This window comes from Gouania willdenowi, chromosome 10 (assembly GCF_900634775.1).
Source record: "Gouania willdenowi chromosome 10, fGouWil2.1, whole genome shotgun sequence".
Taxonomy (NCBI): Eukaryota; Metazoa; Chordata; class Actinopteri; order Blenniiformes; family Gobiesocidae; genus Gouania; species Gouania willdenowi.
In genome coordinates, this window is record NC_041053.1 from 6,587,045 (window position 1) to 6,604,208 (window position 17,164).

General features: G+C 39.3%; 2 protein-coding genes across 6 annotated transcripts in view; both read right to left on the bottom strand.

The window, feature by feature from the left end:
• kcnk4a (potassium channel, subfamily K, member 4a) overlaps window positions 1-5,900 on the bottom strand; it is a 38,341-nt gene extending 32,441 nt beyond the window's left edge. For 3 of the 4 annotated variants that reach the window (XM_028460034.1, XM_028460039.1, XM_028460033.1), the window contains exons 1-3: window positions 3,416-5,900; window positions 2,926-3,253; window positions 1,232-1,351 (exon numbers count right to left, since the gene is read on the bottom strand). The gene's annotated coding sequence lies outside the window, so the exon portion shown is untranslated. Of the gene's footprint in view, window positions 1-1,231; window positions 1,363-2,925; window positions 3,254-3,415 lie in introns of those variants that run through there. The other variant, XM_028460037.1, reaches the window with a different exon arrangement.
• Window positions 5,901-5,977: 77 nt separating this feature from the next.
• Window positions 5,978-17,164, bottom strand: part of LOC114470913 (centromere protein F) — a 48,483-nt gene continuing 37,296 nt past the window's right edge. For both annotated transcript variants that reach the window (XM_028459314.1, XM_028459313.1), the window contains exons 12-17: window positions 14,734-16,064; window positions 12,741-13,400; window positions 11,682-11,959; window positions 11,512-11,590; window positions 10,493-10,982; window positions 5,978-8,151 (exon numbers count right to left, since the gene is read on the bottom strand). In XM_028459314.1, the coding sequence (XP_028315115.1) occupies window positions 8,045-8,151; window positions 10,493-10,982; window positions 11,512-11,590; window positions 11,682-11,959; window positions 12,741-13,400; window positions 14,734-16,064 (2,945 nt within the window). In that variant the 3' untranslated portion in view covers window positions 5,978-8,044. The remainder of the gene's footprint in view (window positions 8,152-10,492; window positions 10,983-11,511; window positions 11,591-11,681; window positions 11,960-12,740; window positions 13,401-14,733; window positions 16,065-17,164) is intronic.

A 17,164-nucleotide genomic window follows, 5' to 3' on the forward strand; every position in this document is an offset into this window, starting at 1 on the left:
TACTTTACACTCCTCTTTTATCTTCCACTTCCCCTTATTCAAAAAATGTCATCGTTGCCTTGTGCCTCAAGATTTGGAACCAATTTAGGCGCTTCTTTGGGATGCAAACCTTTTCTGTCCGTGCTCCAATCTCAGCAAACCCTGCCTTTCCCCCGTCCCTGTTAGATGGTGCGTTTTCATTGTGGGGTAGGCTCGGCATTAAAACTTTTAGGGATCTTTATATAGACTCGACGTTTGCCTCTTTTCATCAGTTGGTTGAAAAATTTTCTTTACCTCAAAGTCACTTTTTCAGGTACCTCCAGGTTCGTCATTTTGTTCGTAACTTGGGTCTGAATTTTCCTATCCTCCCCTCATCATCAAATTTGGAGATTTTCTTGGTGCCTCTTCCCTCATTGAAAGGGAGGGGATTGATTACCTTAACACCATTTTTGTTCCAGTTTGTTCCCCGTGATTTCACCTCATTGAATTTTGGTTGGATTCGGATTTTTATGTGTAAGCTCTGACACTCCTACACTATGTCTCCAGCAGCTTTAAGTAGTTTCTTTTTCAGGGCAACTGTACTTTACTCACCAAAATAAAATATGGTAATACAATTTTTAATGTATATTTTCACTTTTTACACAATAGATTTTGAAAACTGCCTTGTTAGTTTCTTCAAGTTTAAAGAGGAAAAAATGACTAGAATGTAAGAGAGAAAAGCAAAAAAAAAAAAACAGAGAAAAGGGGAAGTTGACCACTGCAGAAACTGCGTTGCCAGGTTGGGCGAGCTGTTTAGGCGGCATTTTATGATGCTTTGTGAAGGGGATTTCCAGTTGTAACTGGCAATAGAGAGTGGAGGGCTTGACCTTCTAACACTGACATAGTGATCATTAGTTAACTGCTTTGTTGCTGAATTTACAGTGTTTGGAACACTGAATGAAAGCTGTGTTTTGATAGCTTTGTTAGCACAAGCTACACAATTGAGCTAATGTTAGGAACACTTTTTATAATATATTATTAACTAAATACAGACAAGTCTCAGCGAAGATGTTACGTGCCTAAAAACACTAAGTTTGGTATGTCAAAAGTATTTAATGCTAAAACAAGGAAATTATACTGTAATAATGATGAAAAATAAATAATTTCAGTGAAACAGTTATATTTTTGTATAAATGTTATAACTAAGACCAATTTTTTTTATATTATTTGTGATTGAAGATTTGTGCTTTTCATTGTTAGAGACAGACATTACCTGAGGCTGAGCTTTAATCCGTCTCCTCCTCTTTTTCAAGGCCTGGTACCACAGTAGTGCCCAACAGGCCTCTTCTTAATATGTAGGGACATGACGGACCGCTGGGGATGTCAGCAAATCCTGAGGAAAGAAAGCAGCCTTTATTTTCTCAAAAATCGACAGTGCGCCTTATAATCAGGTGCGTCTTTTGTATGAAATGCGAGGGTTCACAATTCCTCAATTTGTGCTAAGCATAGCTTCACTCAGTGTAGGATTTTACATCGAGCCCACTACACTAAAGTGAGGCTGTCCAAAATATATAATACAGTTTCTTCTCTTTGTGATAGGTGCAAACATGCTCCAGCTGATTATATACATACATTCTTGCACTGCCCCTCTCTGAGTACGTACTGGTCTGAAATTTTTGATGTGTTATCCAGGGTCACTGGGAAAATTATAGTTCCAAATGCTTTAACTGCTCTTTTTGGTGTGTTGCCACCTGCACTTTGCCTTTCCTCTAACCAAAAGGACCTGGTAGCATTCTCATCCTTTTTGGCGAGGAGGGCGATTCTTCTGATGTGGAAATCGTCAGCTCCACCTACAAGTGTATATTGGATTAAAGAGGTGCTCTACTTCCTTAAATTGGAAAAAATCAGGCTGACCCTCTCTGGATCTGAGAAGTCCTTTGGAAAAACTTGGAATCCTTTCTTTTCATATATCAAAAGTACAGAATGCCATCTTGATGTTGACTGAGAACCTGTTTTAAATATTCTGTCATTTTTTTATTATATTCAATCTAGTTTTTTTTTTTTTCCCCTTTAAGAGGTGTGCTCGGGGAATGTTAGGGTAAGGATGTGGGGGTTCGAGTTTGTATATGTATGTATGTAAGTGAGTTCATAAGGACAGCAATGGTACAAAGATCATCATTTGCATGCAGAACAAAGTCAATTTGACCTCAGCTCATTCACAATATGTCATGGAGCAGTAATCATATAGCTGAATCTCAGTACGTCCTGCAGAGTACCTCAGAACTAGTGAATGCATTTAGTTTAGTCTTTTTTCTGAAGTATACTGTATGTACATGTCATGCGTTTATCTTTTTTTTCTGATCACATTGGTTAAAAAGTACATTACACAAAGTAAACATTGAATTTACCAAACAAATAGAACAGTTATTTTTTCTTAAACGCTTATGGGCTGTAGTTTACACATCTGATGTACGCATTAAAATGTGTATAGGTTTGTAGTAGTTTAACAAGGTTGAACCAAGAATACAGTAAGAAGTAAAACATTTACAGTGAGCTGATAGAAACATTCCTAAGTTCCTTACATTTAAAAAGCTCTTTATTATATTTCTTGGCCAGCGCTGACGTCAAAGAAAGATCACAGGTTATGGTTTAAAGCTCCGATTTCATGCTCCTTGAAAAAAATGTTCAATAAAATAAAGACGAGACTGTTTTGGAGTTATAGAGTGTAAGAATTACCTTTAAGCTAAATAAAAATGTTTTTTTTTATAGTGAAGAACAACTGCACTAAGAACTTACATTAAAGGGAAATAATTTATTTTGAGTTGTCACTTTGTTTACTATAAAATCAAAAGTTCCTTCAGCTCCTTTAAGAAAAGTAACAAAGCAGATTGATCATCAGTTCGTATAAATTGTTAGAAACAGGTCAGACTCAAACCAAACCTTCTCATTATTGTGTGAATTTCTTACCTCGTCTTTGAATAAAAGTTTGTTGTTTAAAGTTCCCTCATGCAGTGATTGCAGTCATTGTCGTCCACTCAGCCCACAGCCGTCACCGCTTGTTTGTCTTTTAAAAATGCATGTATCTTTACTTCGAAAGGCATTTCCCTCATACTTGAGACCCTCTATCACTGACGGAGGACAACCGATCATATGAGGATGAGTAGGAGGAGGATCAGGGGCATACGTGTGAAGTCCCTTACTGTGCTTTGAGTGTGATTTAGTGCTGCAGAGGAAGAGCAGAGGACCAGGGGTTTCCTGGGTTGGCGATGGGGGGGGGGGGATGTTTGTCCTGAGACTTTTTTGGGAAAAAAAAACCAAAACACTTATTTCTTCAAAGTCACAGGTGGTTCTGACTTTATTTCCAACAGTTATAAATGAAACAAACCAATGTTTACATTGGGAACTTTTACTCTGCTCACAAACAAAACTATGCAAAAAATAAAATAAAATTGCACACCTGAGTTTCTACATCACAGCTAGAGGACGACTAACCCCAGACGTGTCAAGGCAGCAGTGAGACAAGGCGTGGTAACTTGAGTGTCAGTAGAGCTCCAAGAAAAAATAAACATCAATATCAAATAGTTCAATTTGAACCTAAAATAACCTAAAACAGGGAAATTTCAACAGCACAAAGTTTAAAGGAAACATTCACACATTTCTCCAAACTGCCTAAATCTTTTGCTGCCTTTCCCGCTGTACCCCCTCGTCAGTTATGGGAAGATTTACTCACATTTAAGATGCCAAGTAGAGGGGTTATCTCAGTAATGTATAGCCGTATATTGAACCTCGGAGATCACTCCAACTCCAAAACAAGGGCTGCATTTTCCAATAAATATATTTTGAAAAAAAAAAAAAATCTACATTAAGGAGCTTTAAAGTAAAGTAAGAGAGTTAAAAGTCACTTCAAACAGTCCCACTATTCACGTTAGTTGAGGAAGCAAAATTATTGTTAAAGCAGATTCAATAAATAAGTAATCTAAATCAACTTCACTAAATAAATTTCTTTAGTCAGAGAAACAAAAGGATATTTTGTGCTGGGAAAGAAAAAACGTCAGAAAACACACGAGCCTGAAGCCGTGCTGCACCCAGCGGAGTTTAAACACACATGAATCAAAACTGAAAGGAATCTATACATTTTCATAAAAATTCATTTTTCACACAAATGGGGAAAAAACGTCTAAAAACAAACAAACTTCCTGAAATCACATGCGCTAAACTGCACTCAATATTTAATTATTCATCTCCCTTTAAGAATAATTCTCCTGACTAAAACACACTTTACTGGCCTTATACATTTACTGTTCATTTATGGAGCGTTTGGTTTTTCCTCTCTTTAGTAACCCATTTAAAGAAGAATTATTTTTAGGGAAAGTTTCTCAGCACAAACAAATTTGATAATTGAGTTCATGTTTTTATAGCCACACCAAAGGAATTAATGTCTGAAGGGCTGATACTCCCTTCTGAGTGGATAATTAAGAGTTGATAATATTAGGATCTGTTAGTTTGCTACAACAGTTTTTCTTACAGGTAGTTTATATTTGGACTATTCTGCGAGTCGTTTACCTTTTCTCTACGTTGTCCATGCTGAACAATGTATCTGAGTTGGATGTTTCCAACTGGGTCACAAAGGACAGCAGTGGAGCTTGTTTGACCTTAACTCTGAATGTTGTCATTTGTTTTCACCCAAACTGTGCAATCTGTAGTGGAGAAAGTAACCCTGTGTTATATTGTGCCTGAAGCTAAAGTAGATTTCACAAATTGAAAAATGTCATATCACAATTTCAGTTTAACAAAGCAACTTTGAGAGTGCCCCGAAGACTTTTTAAAGTAAAAAAAAAAGCAACATAAAAATGTTTATTTACTCAGTGAGTAAAAGGATCGAGCTTGAGTTTGTGTTTCATACATTTAAATAGTGTTTGTGAAACTGTTGGATGTTGTCTGGCCAATTCTCGAGTGTTGATCAGTGAAGGTGTAAACTAGCTAACAGTCTGGTACTTAACGGTGATATAAACCCCAAACTGTGTGAGTGTGGCACAGCAACAAAATGTGTCAAAGAAAACACAACACAAATAAATTGTACCCGACCCATTAAGAGAATAGCGTATGTGTGCAGTTGATGAACAACTGCTTCATGTGTTTAGTTGTTAGTGATTTTGTTGTAAAACTTCAGAGTGCTTGTACAGAGGTGCAGGAGGGCCGGGACGCAGCGTGCATCACCATACATGGAGCGGAAAGCATTGCAGGTTCAACTGAGTCATCGACATGTGCTCACTACCCCACAGTCTCCTACACACACACACATACACCCCTAATGTTTCACACATACTCCCTTTGCTTTCACACATTTTCTGCAAACTCCTGCCATCCACTAAAACACATTCAAGTGTCCATAAATAAGCCACTTAAAGAAGAGAGAACATGTAAATATAGCATGCCTCTCTCGGCTTCACCCTTTTTGGAAAACAACTTTATCTGAGCGAGCGCTTGTTTAGAAAAACATCAGCTAGGCACTGTATCATTCAAAGTAAACTAAGGCTCGTCCCATCAGTTAAGTCTGAGTTACAAACTATAACAGTCCCTTTGGAAAAGTCATTCTACAGACATCCACGTGCATGACATAACCACCACCTTAGTGCCTAATGACACAGGTGAGTGAAAGTCTTCAGCAATGAAAAGGAAAAACTAGAGACAGATGAATACATTTAGGATCAGTAGCAAGAGGTGCTCAGTCCAGGCTCAGGTACCTGCAACTGCTTAAACTGGCCCCGTGTCTGCTTCACAGTCCTAATAATGGGGTCCTAATAATGGGGTCCCACTGTGTAGAGCAGGGGTGTCCAATTCCGGTCCTCGAGGGCCACTATCCAGCATGTTTTAGATGTTTCCCTCATCCAATACACCTGATTCAAATGATCAACTCCTCATCCAGCTCTGCAGAAGCCTGATAACGATCCTAATCTGAGCCTTTTCTGTGTCAGTATACCCCTTGATTTAAATTTTTATTTAAAGGGCCCATGTAAAGCTAAATTGATGTTTCTGTGCTTTAAACATCATAAAGTGTTCAATCGTTAGTTAGAGGGTGATTTGCTCCTTTCTTACTGCAGGGTGAGCCCAAACACCTCGCTCCAAATTGATGACGTGTTCCCACTTGAATGACGAATTTGACTGAGCTGAAGAAGCCGCGCCTCCAGGAAGCTCAGCCCCCACGCTCTGCCTCATGACACTGACACTGTGACTAGAGGATGCCCGACCAAAGCCTGACGAGACCCGACGGCACCGGACGGGTCGGGTTTGGACAGATATTTAGAACTGGTGGTTGGGTTCGGTCAGAGTGTTCTTTGCGCGCAGCTTTCTTCATTTCCTGCTGCAGCAGTGAGCATGGAGCAGAGGACGACAACTATGAACCATCCATTGTTGAAACATTCCTTTTTCTGCACAAGAACATGGATTATGTAAATAGATCCACTGTCTCTTGCACGCACTGCGCCCCTGTTTGTTTGACGATCACTGTGCGCTGATCTGATGTTGACATTAACCGTAGGTAAGGGGCGCTTCTCAGTAAAAGAAACGTAAATATGTCATTGTATGAGGAAAAAATTTGGTTATAACTGTTGGATTTGACGCACTCCAACTGTAACAAGATTATTTATTTACTCGCCGTACATGTGACTGTAAGACCTGTGCACATGCCTCTGCAAATAGTGAACCAAACTACAGTGAACCGTACCAAACAGTGAAGCACAGTGAACCAAACAGTAATTTAGTCCACTGTGCTTCTCTTCTTTTAGTCCCCAGGCCATCTTCTTCTTCTACGTCTTTATTTACGGTAGAGTGGATGCCTCCCCAAGCTGCATGTCGAGGACACGTCTAGCATCATTTGACGTCATGTCTGCAGAACTGCGTGGGAAATTTGGCCCCAAAATTGCAGAACAAAATGCATGACACAGTCTGTTCAAGGCAATAGGGAGAAATGTGTGCGGACTCATTCTCTTTGGTTTAGAGCTTCATCACCCATTGGCATTAAAATACTTTATATGTCCTATGCTCCTTTAAACCGCCATCATTTCAAGATTTTTCTTTTTAGATGTAATGAATGTACTGAATAAATCATCAAGACTGGCCAGTTCATTTATATACAGACTTGATGTTTTAAATACTTCAATATAATAAATCTACTCATCGCAAGCAACAAAGAAAAATGTTCTTTTACTGTGATCTTGTGTTTCTTCCCGAGATAAGGAGGGGATTGATTACCTTAACACCATTTTTGTTCCAGTTTGTTCCCCGTGATTTCACCTCATTGAATTTTGGTTGGATTCGGATTTTTATGTGTAAGCTCTGACACTCCTACACTATGTCTCCAGCAGCTTTAAGTAGTTTCTTTTTCAGGGCAACTGTACTTTACTCACCAAAATAAAATATGGTAATACAATTTTTAATGTATATTTTCACTTTTTACACAATAGATTTTGAAAACTGCCTTGTTAGTTTCTTCAAGTTTAAAGAGGAAAAAATGACTAGAATGTAAGAGAGAAAAGCAAAAAAAAAAAACAGAGAAAAGGGGAAGTTGACCACTGCAGAAACTGCGTTGCCAGGTTGGGCGAGCTGTTTAGGCGGCATTTTATGATGCTTTGTGAAGGGGATTTCCAGTTGTAACTGGCAATAGAGAGTGGAGGGCTTGACCTTCTAACACTGACATAGTGATCATTAGTTAACTGCTTTGTTGCTGAATTTACAGTGTTTGGAACACTGAATGAAAGCTGTGTTTTGATAGCTTTGTTAGCACAAGCTACACAATTGAGCTAATGTTAGGAACACTTTTTATAATATATTATTAACTAAATACAGACAAGTCTCAGCGAAGATGTTACGTGCCTAAAAACACTAAGTTTGGTATGTCAAAAGAATTTAATGCTAAAACAAGGAAATTATACTGTAATAATGATGAAAAATAAATAATTTCAGTGAAACAGTTATATTTTTGTATAAATGTTATAACTAAGACCAAATTTTTTTATATTATTTGTGATTGAAGATTTGTGCTTTTCATTGTTAGAGACAGTCTGTCAACATTTCCTGAGGCTGAGCTTTAATCCGTCTCCTCCTCTTTTTCAAGGCCTGGTACCACAGTAGTGCCCAACAGGCCTCTTCTTACTATGTAGGGACATGACGGACCGCTGGGGATGTCAGCAAATCCTGAGGAAAGAAAGCAGCAACGATTAGACAGAAAGCAGATGAAGGACGGACAACTCTACATCACAAAACATTTTCAACAAACAGATTCATTTTGCTGACGTCACTATTTTTTAAGCCAAGGCACGTCAGTACAGACATAGAAAACATTTGTGGGACTAATTAGAGCACACACGTCAAACTCATTTTAGTTCAGGGACCACATACGGAGCAGTTTGTCTAAATAATATAATTATCATTGTGCTCCCTTTTGCATTTCCACATATAAATAAATGATGAAATATGTACAACACTGACAATATAAAAGCAATAAGAGACAGATATCAGTCCCTGCAGGATCTTCACTTTCTATTTATTTGATTTTGTGACTAATTTTTCTGGAATCTGGGGAAATTTTGTGGAATAATTTGAAGAAAATTGAAGGACTTGGAAAAAAGTTTGAGTTATTTTAACAGTTTTAACAGTTTGAAAACAAAAAAATGACTGCTATCGTGGAAAATGTGAGCCCTGCTAATATTGTGGAGTTTCATTTAATTTGTGTATTATTTTGGAGATATCTACAACTGAATTAGTTGGTAATTTACACTATGATGCATGGTGTCTCAATTTTTGCTTTCTACTGCGGGCTGGGCTGGATGCTCTAAAGGGCCAGATTTGGCCCCCGGTCCATGAGTTTGACACATGTGAATTATTGTATATTCATTCTACATTTGAGGACATCGACAGTCGGGCTAAGATGACAATAAGCACTGCCTTTGCTTTTTCAATTACATGAGTTAAATTTACAATTCTTTGGGGATTTCTTGTGCTCGATGCTGCATTCAGCTGCAATTAGTTATCATAACAACGAACAAATGAAGCTTCATTTCAAAGGCTTTTATCAGACATTCCTTTTTTAAGCAACAACAGACTAGATTATCACAAAAATCCCACATTATGTTAAAAATGCAATTTCCCCTTTGTGGCTTTCATTTACACTGGAGACTGGAGAAGTGTAGAGTGAGGATGGCTGTCTCTGTAACATTAGGGACTGTGATGAAAAAAAGAGAAATAACGCAACTTGATAAATTCTGTGTAAATGTTGTCTATAGCAGGTTCTGAAACTTTTTGGATCCAGGGACCCCTTAAAGGTGAGAAGCTTTTACAAGGACCTGCTCATAATCCTCACGTTAATTAAACACAATTACGGCCATTCTTAGCCTTAATTGCCATAAAAATGATCTATTCTTTAACTTAAATATTTCCGATCTTTGTAGGAGAAATGAAATTAAAGAGTTGTTTTGTATATAACATAAAATGTGCATAATGCATTACTAATAAACAAAATATGCACACATTGTATAATTTATTTGAATTATTTGTTGCACGGTTTCGTATCCATTGAGCCGACCATTGCACTTCACAGTGATACAGCAATGGGTCATGTCCACTATCCAAATACTTCACATGGAAAGTATGTTTGTTTTATTGGTGCATTGGTCCCCTTATAAAATACATTTATTTAATGATGCAACATGAATAATGTATTTATTAGCTACAGCACATGGTCTATAGAATGAATGAGTATACAGATTTATTTTTCACACTCAAATAATGTCTTTTATCTCATAAAGTAGGAAGTAGGGAGTGTATGAACCTGGTCCTTGAGGGCACTAATCCTGTAGGTTTTAGATGTCTATCCATTCCCACACAGGTGAGAGGCTCGTTAGACCATCTGCAGAGCTGAACAATGACACTTCATCAGATTCACGAGGGTTGGAGCAGGGAGATATCTAGAACAGCTGGATTAGTGCCCTTGAGGCCGGATTGTAGACCCCCTACATTAAGTTGTCTCCAAACATATTCCTGACGCCCTGTGCCCGTATTCACAAGGATCCTAAAGCTAAAAGTAGCTCTTAATCATGTCATTCTTAGAAAAATCTTAGAACTCCTCAAATTTTAAAGATTTTTCTTCCAATTTTCCACTACTAAGATAACAATAATTCACAAAGCATCTTAGACCCTAAGAGAGCTCCTAAGATGAAAGGCTGTTTCTCTAAAAACCAATCACAGCTCTTAGCATGCTGCATCATACTTAGCAATGGGGTCAACCACACCTCTTCACTAAGATAAAAGTTTCTATCCCTTGTTGCTCTCAGAAACTTCCTGAATCACTTTTATAAGCTAAGATTCCTTGCTCGGGTATTTTAGGCTAAGTTAGAAGCTCTCTGAGAGACTCTGAGAAGCTTTGTGAATATGGGCTCGGCATGTTTTAGATTTCATTATCCAGCACTGCAGAAAACCAAAAAATAAAACATTGACTAATCAAGGAATAAAGGTGGACACATTCAGTTCAGACACTGACCTTTCATCACAACCTCGGGCAGACCATACGGTTCATACTCGGTATCATCAAACGCTGCTGACAGCTGCGTCCTGTTTCTACGGATTCTTTCGGCCAAGCGTGCTGGGTCGGCAGGGATTGGGAACGAGCCTGTGAACAGCAGTGGCTGCTGTGACTCCGCCCCCTCAGGTGCAGAGACAGGGGATAGAGGGGGTGACTCCACCACCTCCTTATCCGTCTGTGTTGCTGCACATATGTTGAGAGAATCTGTTTGACTACTGATGCTCCTCACGTTTCTGTCTGTGGGTTCTTTAATCGAAGCTTCTTCACTGGCCAGTGTCTTGGTCCCAGTTGCCTCCCAGTCTTGAAGAATGTCTTTGACTACACAAGGCTGTGTCCCTTTAGACATGGGTATTTGAATTAGTTCTGTGTCTGTCTTCCCTTTGAGTTGAGTTGAAGAAGCGGCGAGTTGGTGGAAGGCCTCCTCTTTCTGGTTTTCATTTTTAGATTCCTGAAAAACACCACACACATACAAACATTAGGAAAACTAAAAATGTTTAAATCTTTGTTAAAGACGTGTGTGTAACGTGTTTAACAGGTCAAATTTGTTATTGTTTTTCTTTTCTTAGATTTTGTGTCATTTGCAGCTACTGTAGCTAGAGGTTAGGCTGGAAAAGCTCTAAACCTCAACAGATACACTAGACACGACAGCCTTGACTTTTGTACATTTTCTAAGTCCCTTGCATATTGTTACTTGTTCGGATAAACCACCGTTTTCTGCCTGAGAGACTTTCCGAGTTAAACTAAACTAGTGATAATTTTTTAATTTAGAGGAACCAATTTTATCTAATGTATTTTCCCTGTAATTTGGAGTAAATTACATGGCTTCTCCCAAGAATTTTTATGGGGAAATTATTGAGACGTTAAGTATCTGTGATCATCATTTAAAATAAAAACCCTTTAAAATTAGTGTAATCCACTCTTACATAGAGATATTTGGTGTGAATGACTGTGTCTAAGATACATCTGGTGAAAGTGACCTGGTTGTTGTTGGCGGTGTCCTGAATAAACTCTTGGAGTGTAACAGTCTCAGACGGATGCAAGTTCTTTGGTTCAAGTCTTGAGGTTGAGATATATATATAAAAAATAACAGATTAGATTATTAGGTAGCACATTGTTGGCAATTTTTTCTCATCTTGAGATAAGTCACCTGGAGCAAAACAAGCGGCCCTGTAGTTTCCTAGAAGAGCAGCTCAGGAGTAACTGGTCTTCTCGGATCACTGTGATGTTGTCCTGCCTACACAGGGGAGCCAGTGTGTGTGTCTGAGCCTGTGCTTGGCTCTGGATCATCTTATCTGGATCTGTCTGTAGTTCCAGCATGTTGAATGTTGGAGCTGGCTGGGAGGAAAGTTTCCACAGGACAAGCTCCTCGGCCTGTTGCTGTACCTCCTCTGAGAGAGCCTTAATCTTCATCTGCAGCGCCACCACCTGGTCACAATCAACAGGGAATCAGATGAACCAAAAAACTTAAAGCTGCTAGAGACAATATTTCAGATGTCGACTGTAAAAACTTGGTCTCATGACATTGTGGGAAAAGTTTTACACATTGCATTGTGGGATGTGGAGTCACGTGGACTAATACATAAAAGTGTTCTTACCGTGTCTGCTCCCCAAAAAAAAACTTCTAAAGTGACTTCCCAACACATTTCTGGTGTTTTCATGGACTGAGAGTTGCAGCAAAACAATGGCGGACAATTATTTTGGGGCTTACACAGAAAAAACAGAATCCGGCCGAAATGTAATGTATCACAGACTGAGGTGATATTACGGGGGATACCGGGAACAAACTAGAAATAAAATGGTGTCAAGTGGATCACTGCTTTCCTTGTCTGGTGAAAAAACACAAGAAATCATGATAAGAATGAATTAAAAATGCATCCATCAACAGGACTCCACATCCCACAATGCGAGAAACGTTTCCCAACAATGACAACAAGTATATCTTTACAGTGAAGATTAAAACAAACTGTCTAGTGGAAATTTCAAACTTTGCGTAAAATATCTTTGATCTATGAGGCCTACACCAAGTCTATATCTGATTAAAAAATATCTTCAGCAGCTTCAGAGTATTACCTCAAGATTCCTACAGACGTACTGGATTAATTGTTTCCTTTTTGCCAAATTATATATGATATCTATGCATAACAAATAAAAGTTTGTTGTCCATTTAACTAATAATAATTTACCCCTTACAAGAATAATTCCTCACCTGTTGCTGCAGGTGGTTGACGTCAGCTTGAGACGTCTGTACCTGGTCCTCTTCTGCTCCTCTGCTAATTTCATCTGTCCTTTCAAAAATGTAGATTTTATCTCCACTACTTTTGACACTGCTCAGTGATTCTTGTTTCTCACACGTGAGCTTCTCCTGTTGCTTTTGTGTCTCATGCTCCTGCACACACAGCTCAACAGAACTCTTAGGGGTTTGGGTTTGAATCAATGATTGTGGTTTGTTTTCACTCCCTAGGACACTAGTCTCTGCTGGTTTTTCATTTAACACCTGATCCTTCTGTTGGACCAGATTGTCCCGCCCTCTGATTTGACAATGCTGAACGTTACCCACTGTTGAGTTAACCAACTCTGAAAAACCAAGACCTTTTCCAAGGTCAGAAGAACATTCAATGTCCTGTTTGTCACTCTCAGGATGATTTGCAGTAACTGTTGGATTCAAATTGGTATTATCCAAAGACTTGAGAGCATGATGAATGTGGTTGCAATGGTTGGCAGACTTGGCGGCCTCTAGTTCTTTCTTGCACTGCAGCAGCTCCTCTTCATGGCTTCTTTCCTTCTCTTGTAGCTCAGCAAGAAGTCCTGCGATGTGCATACTCTGCTTCTCAAAGGCTGTGGTCAGCTGCTGGGTCTGACGAGTCACCTGAAAATAAAACAAAAGGGAACAATGAAAATAACTTTCAATAGGCTTCCATTTTCTGTGTTTAACTACCAGTTAAAGAAGGGGTGTCTAACTCATTTAACTCTGCTAAGATTCTTTAAAACTTCTACTATTGCGTAATTGAGAGGGTCTTAACCAATTGTATTACTGCGTGGTTTCATAATCTCACTCTGAAAGAAAAAAGTGCTTTAAACAATGTGGTTCGCTCAGCCAGCAGGACCATTGGCTATACTTTGCCGCTCCTGGAGGCCACACATAAAGCCAGACTCTTAAATCGAGCTTTATAAATTGTGAAAGACGCCTAAGGCCACCCTGCCAGGGCCACCTTTGAAATGGTTCCTTCAGGTAATCAAATGTTCTACTGCTCGCCATTTGAACAGTTTCTTCCCACAAGCTGTGACGACTCTAAACAAGGCATTTCAATTTTGTGTGGACCCTATGGTATTTTATGTGGCTTTATGTGACTCTTTATTGGACAGTATTTTACATTATAGTATTTTTAGTGCCATTGATTGATTGTTGGTTGTTTGTTTCTTTATCGTGAAATGTCTTTTTAAATGTTGACAGTGCACTTGTTGACGTATCCCTGGTTGGGAAACACTGCCGTACTACACGCCATTTTCCCTCCCTAAACGGATCCGGCATAGCTGTCACGCTGTTGTAGTCATGTCCACTCTTTGTTTGATGGGTTTTCATGCTTTCTTTTACCGTCTCTTGCAGGCCAAATTGGATGCTCTTTTTTTTTCACATCACCAGCCCTCCCTAAGGAGCAAATTAGATGCTCCCGAATTGGATGCTCTATTGGGCTGGATTCGGCCCCCGGACCTTGAGTTTGACACATGTGAGTTAAAGGGACACAACTCCCTCTTTATCAATAAAAACCTCCACCTGCTCTTAATAGGACAACCTCACTTTCTTCCGTAATGTTCTCTTTCTGCCTTTGTGGTGACAGCAGTCATGACCAGAGACTGAAAGTATATAGAAAATCAAATCGACTGTATACATATGACTTTTTTTTTTCTTTTTAATTATACAATAAATATATATAGTAGACCAGGAAGATACACTGTATATTGTATAGTTTAATAGCTCCAAGTCTCCTGTCAGTTTATCTTTAAACAATGTTGTTTTTAAATACTTTCATTTCAGATCCTCAAACAAGATATCATAATACATGAATGACAAAGTAAATTGCTCGGTGTATTTAACACCTGTGTGGAGATGTTTGTCTGAAGGGTCTGGATTGGTTTGTTCATGTGAAGAGGATGAATGGATGACTAAACTTGATTGACTGAATAGCTAATGTTTAGCTTACCTGTCTCTGCAGAGCCTCCAGTTTGACCTGGGACTGAGCAGCACGTTCCGTCTGTCTTTCGCACTCTTTCTTTAGGTGCTGCACCTCTGACGTGTCGGAGGTGGAAAGCTCACTCAGGCTGAAGTCATCTAGATTAGAGGTTAGTTGATCCGTTTCATCTTCATCTGACAATAAAGAGGGATCCAGATCAATCATGCTTTCCTCCTTCTCAAAGTTTTCTCCTGCTGACACAAGCATGTTGCGCTCATTGGTGGATTGGCAGAAGAGGAGGAGTTTGTGCTCAGGACAAACCATGTTAGAGTTGAGCTCATCATTGTGTAAATTGAGGTACTTTAGAGGGCTGTTGTCAGCAGAGAGACTTTCCTCTTCTTGCGACTCTTTGATTCTACGCCTCAGTTCTTCCACTTCAGCTGTAAGTTCAGCCACTTTGCTGCTCAGCTCTTCCTTCACATCTGTGTTCGAGATGCACTTTTGATTTTTCTCTTCCTCTTCTTGCTTCCTCTCCTCTTGTTCTAAAGCCAGTTGAGCTTTCACCTCGGCCAGCTGCTTCTTCAGTTGGATATTCAACTCGATCATTTCATTCTCCCTGTCTTCTTCTGCAATGTTGCTCTCCTTTCTTTTTTTAAACTCTACTTCCAAAGCAGTTACAAGTTTCTTCAGCCTTTCAGTCTCAGCCCTTTCACTCTCCAACTGTGCACTCAATTCCTTGCTTTTCTCCTCCTTCACTGTAGAGTGGTTGGCATGTTTGCGACTCAACTGCTTCAGACGGGTTCTGGCTTCAGCCTCAGCCCTGCGTTGAGCTTCCAGGTCTTGAAGTCTTTTCTGGAGCTCTTCACGAACATCCTGCAGCTCAGAACGCAACATGTCATTTTCTTTTTTAAGGTCTGGAGAGAGGACCGACTGCTCAGACAATAGAGGAGCCTTTTCTGAAGAAAGCCTCATAGTTTGTAGCAAATATGGATTATCAGAATCTGTCCCTCTATGAACATTTCCTGTGATGGTGCTGGAGAAAGAGGAAAAGCTCCTGTTTGTCCCATGGATGTCAGATTTCATCGCCTCATTTCTACTTTTGTTCTCAGAGTCAGCAGGGGAAGTGACTGCAATGTGTTCAGAGTCGATTCCTTCACCTGGTTCTCTGTCAGAATACAAATTGGGCTGTTGTGCCCTTCTCTCATATGCAGTTTGTTCATCATCTGCTCTCGTCTGCTGAAAATCAGGCCTTTTGGTTGGAGGTCGAGGAGGATGAGGAACAGAAGACGGTGAAGAAAAGCCCTGTCCAACCGGACAAAACTGGACTGGTTGAGAAGAGATAGCCAAAGAAGATTTTTGCTCTGAAATTAAGTGAAAAAACAAAAATAAAATCAAGTGTCTTTTTTTCTCAACAATAATATGTGCATTACAGAATTTGTGAAACTCGAAATGTTAAATTTTTGTTGTTGGCCAGCAGGGAGCACGAGAATAATGCACCTTTGAAATAAGTAGAACTTGATAACGCATTGTTAAAAAAAACTAATTATATGGTTTATTTTTAGTTAAAATGATAATCATAATGATGATGGAAATGATTTTGATTAGTACATGCACTGAAAACAGCAGGAGGCAGATGACCGTAATTGATAAAAACTATGGAAATAAATCTATTCAGGGGGCATTAAATACTGTTTCATTCAACTTATTTACAAAATGAGATAATTTGAAATGTGTGGTATCGCTCATTCATTCCATCATTATGGTCTATAGTTGTTTTTTCACAGAATACTGAGTAAATTGTTGTAATCGGACAAAGGGGGTACTTACATCTAAAAGTAAAAGAAAGGGGATATGAGCCTAAAAAGTTTTAGAACCAATGCTGTAGAGGACAGCAAGAAGGAAGAATCCACCCAGGCCATTGGATTTTCTGAGCCGAGTTCATGAGAGGGAGTGCGGAAATTCTTACGTACCCCTTTTTTCTTCCTCTAGTCCAAAAACATGCATGTTACCGTAATTTCCGAACTACAAATGCACCGTTGCATTGGTCACATTCCAATAATTTAGCAATTTTCAAAGAAAAATCCACAAAAAGGCAGCAGCGTAACATAGGCTGCACTCTACTGGCTGATGAGGGTACCCTTCAAAAGACTAGGCCAATCAGAACGGGCGGGTAGGCAGGCTGCTGTACTCAAGTTTGGTTTAACCGAGATTTCTGTTTTTCAACTTTTAAGTTTCCATCTCCACATAAAGTCACCTCCTCACTGCCCCACGTCTGCATATCAGTCAATTTACAGCTTTTTATGGTCACTTTTTACTGGAAGCAGACTGATACACCGCTCCGTCCATTTTTCTTACCGTGAACTACAGCGGAGCGATCACAGTGAATCCAGACTCTGAGTCAGAGTACGGATGCAATCGCTTCTAACAAACTAAATCTGGTGATTAGGCAACATTATGCTGT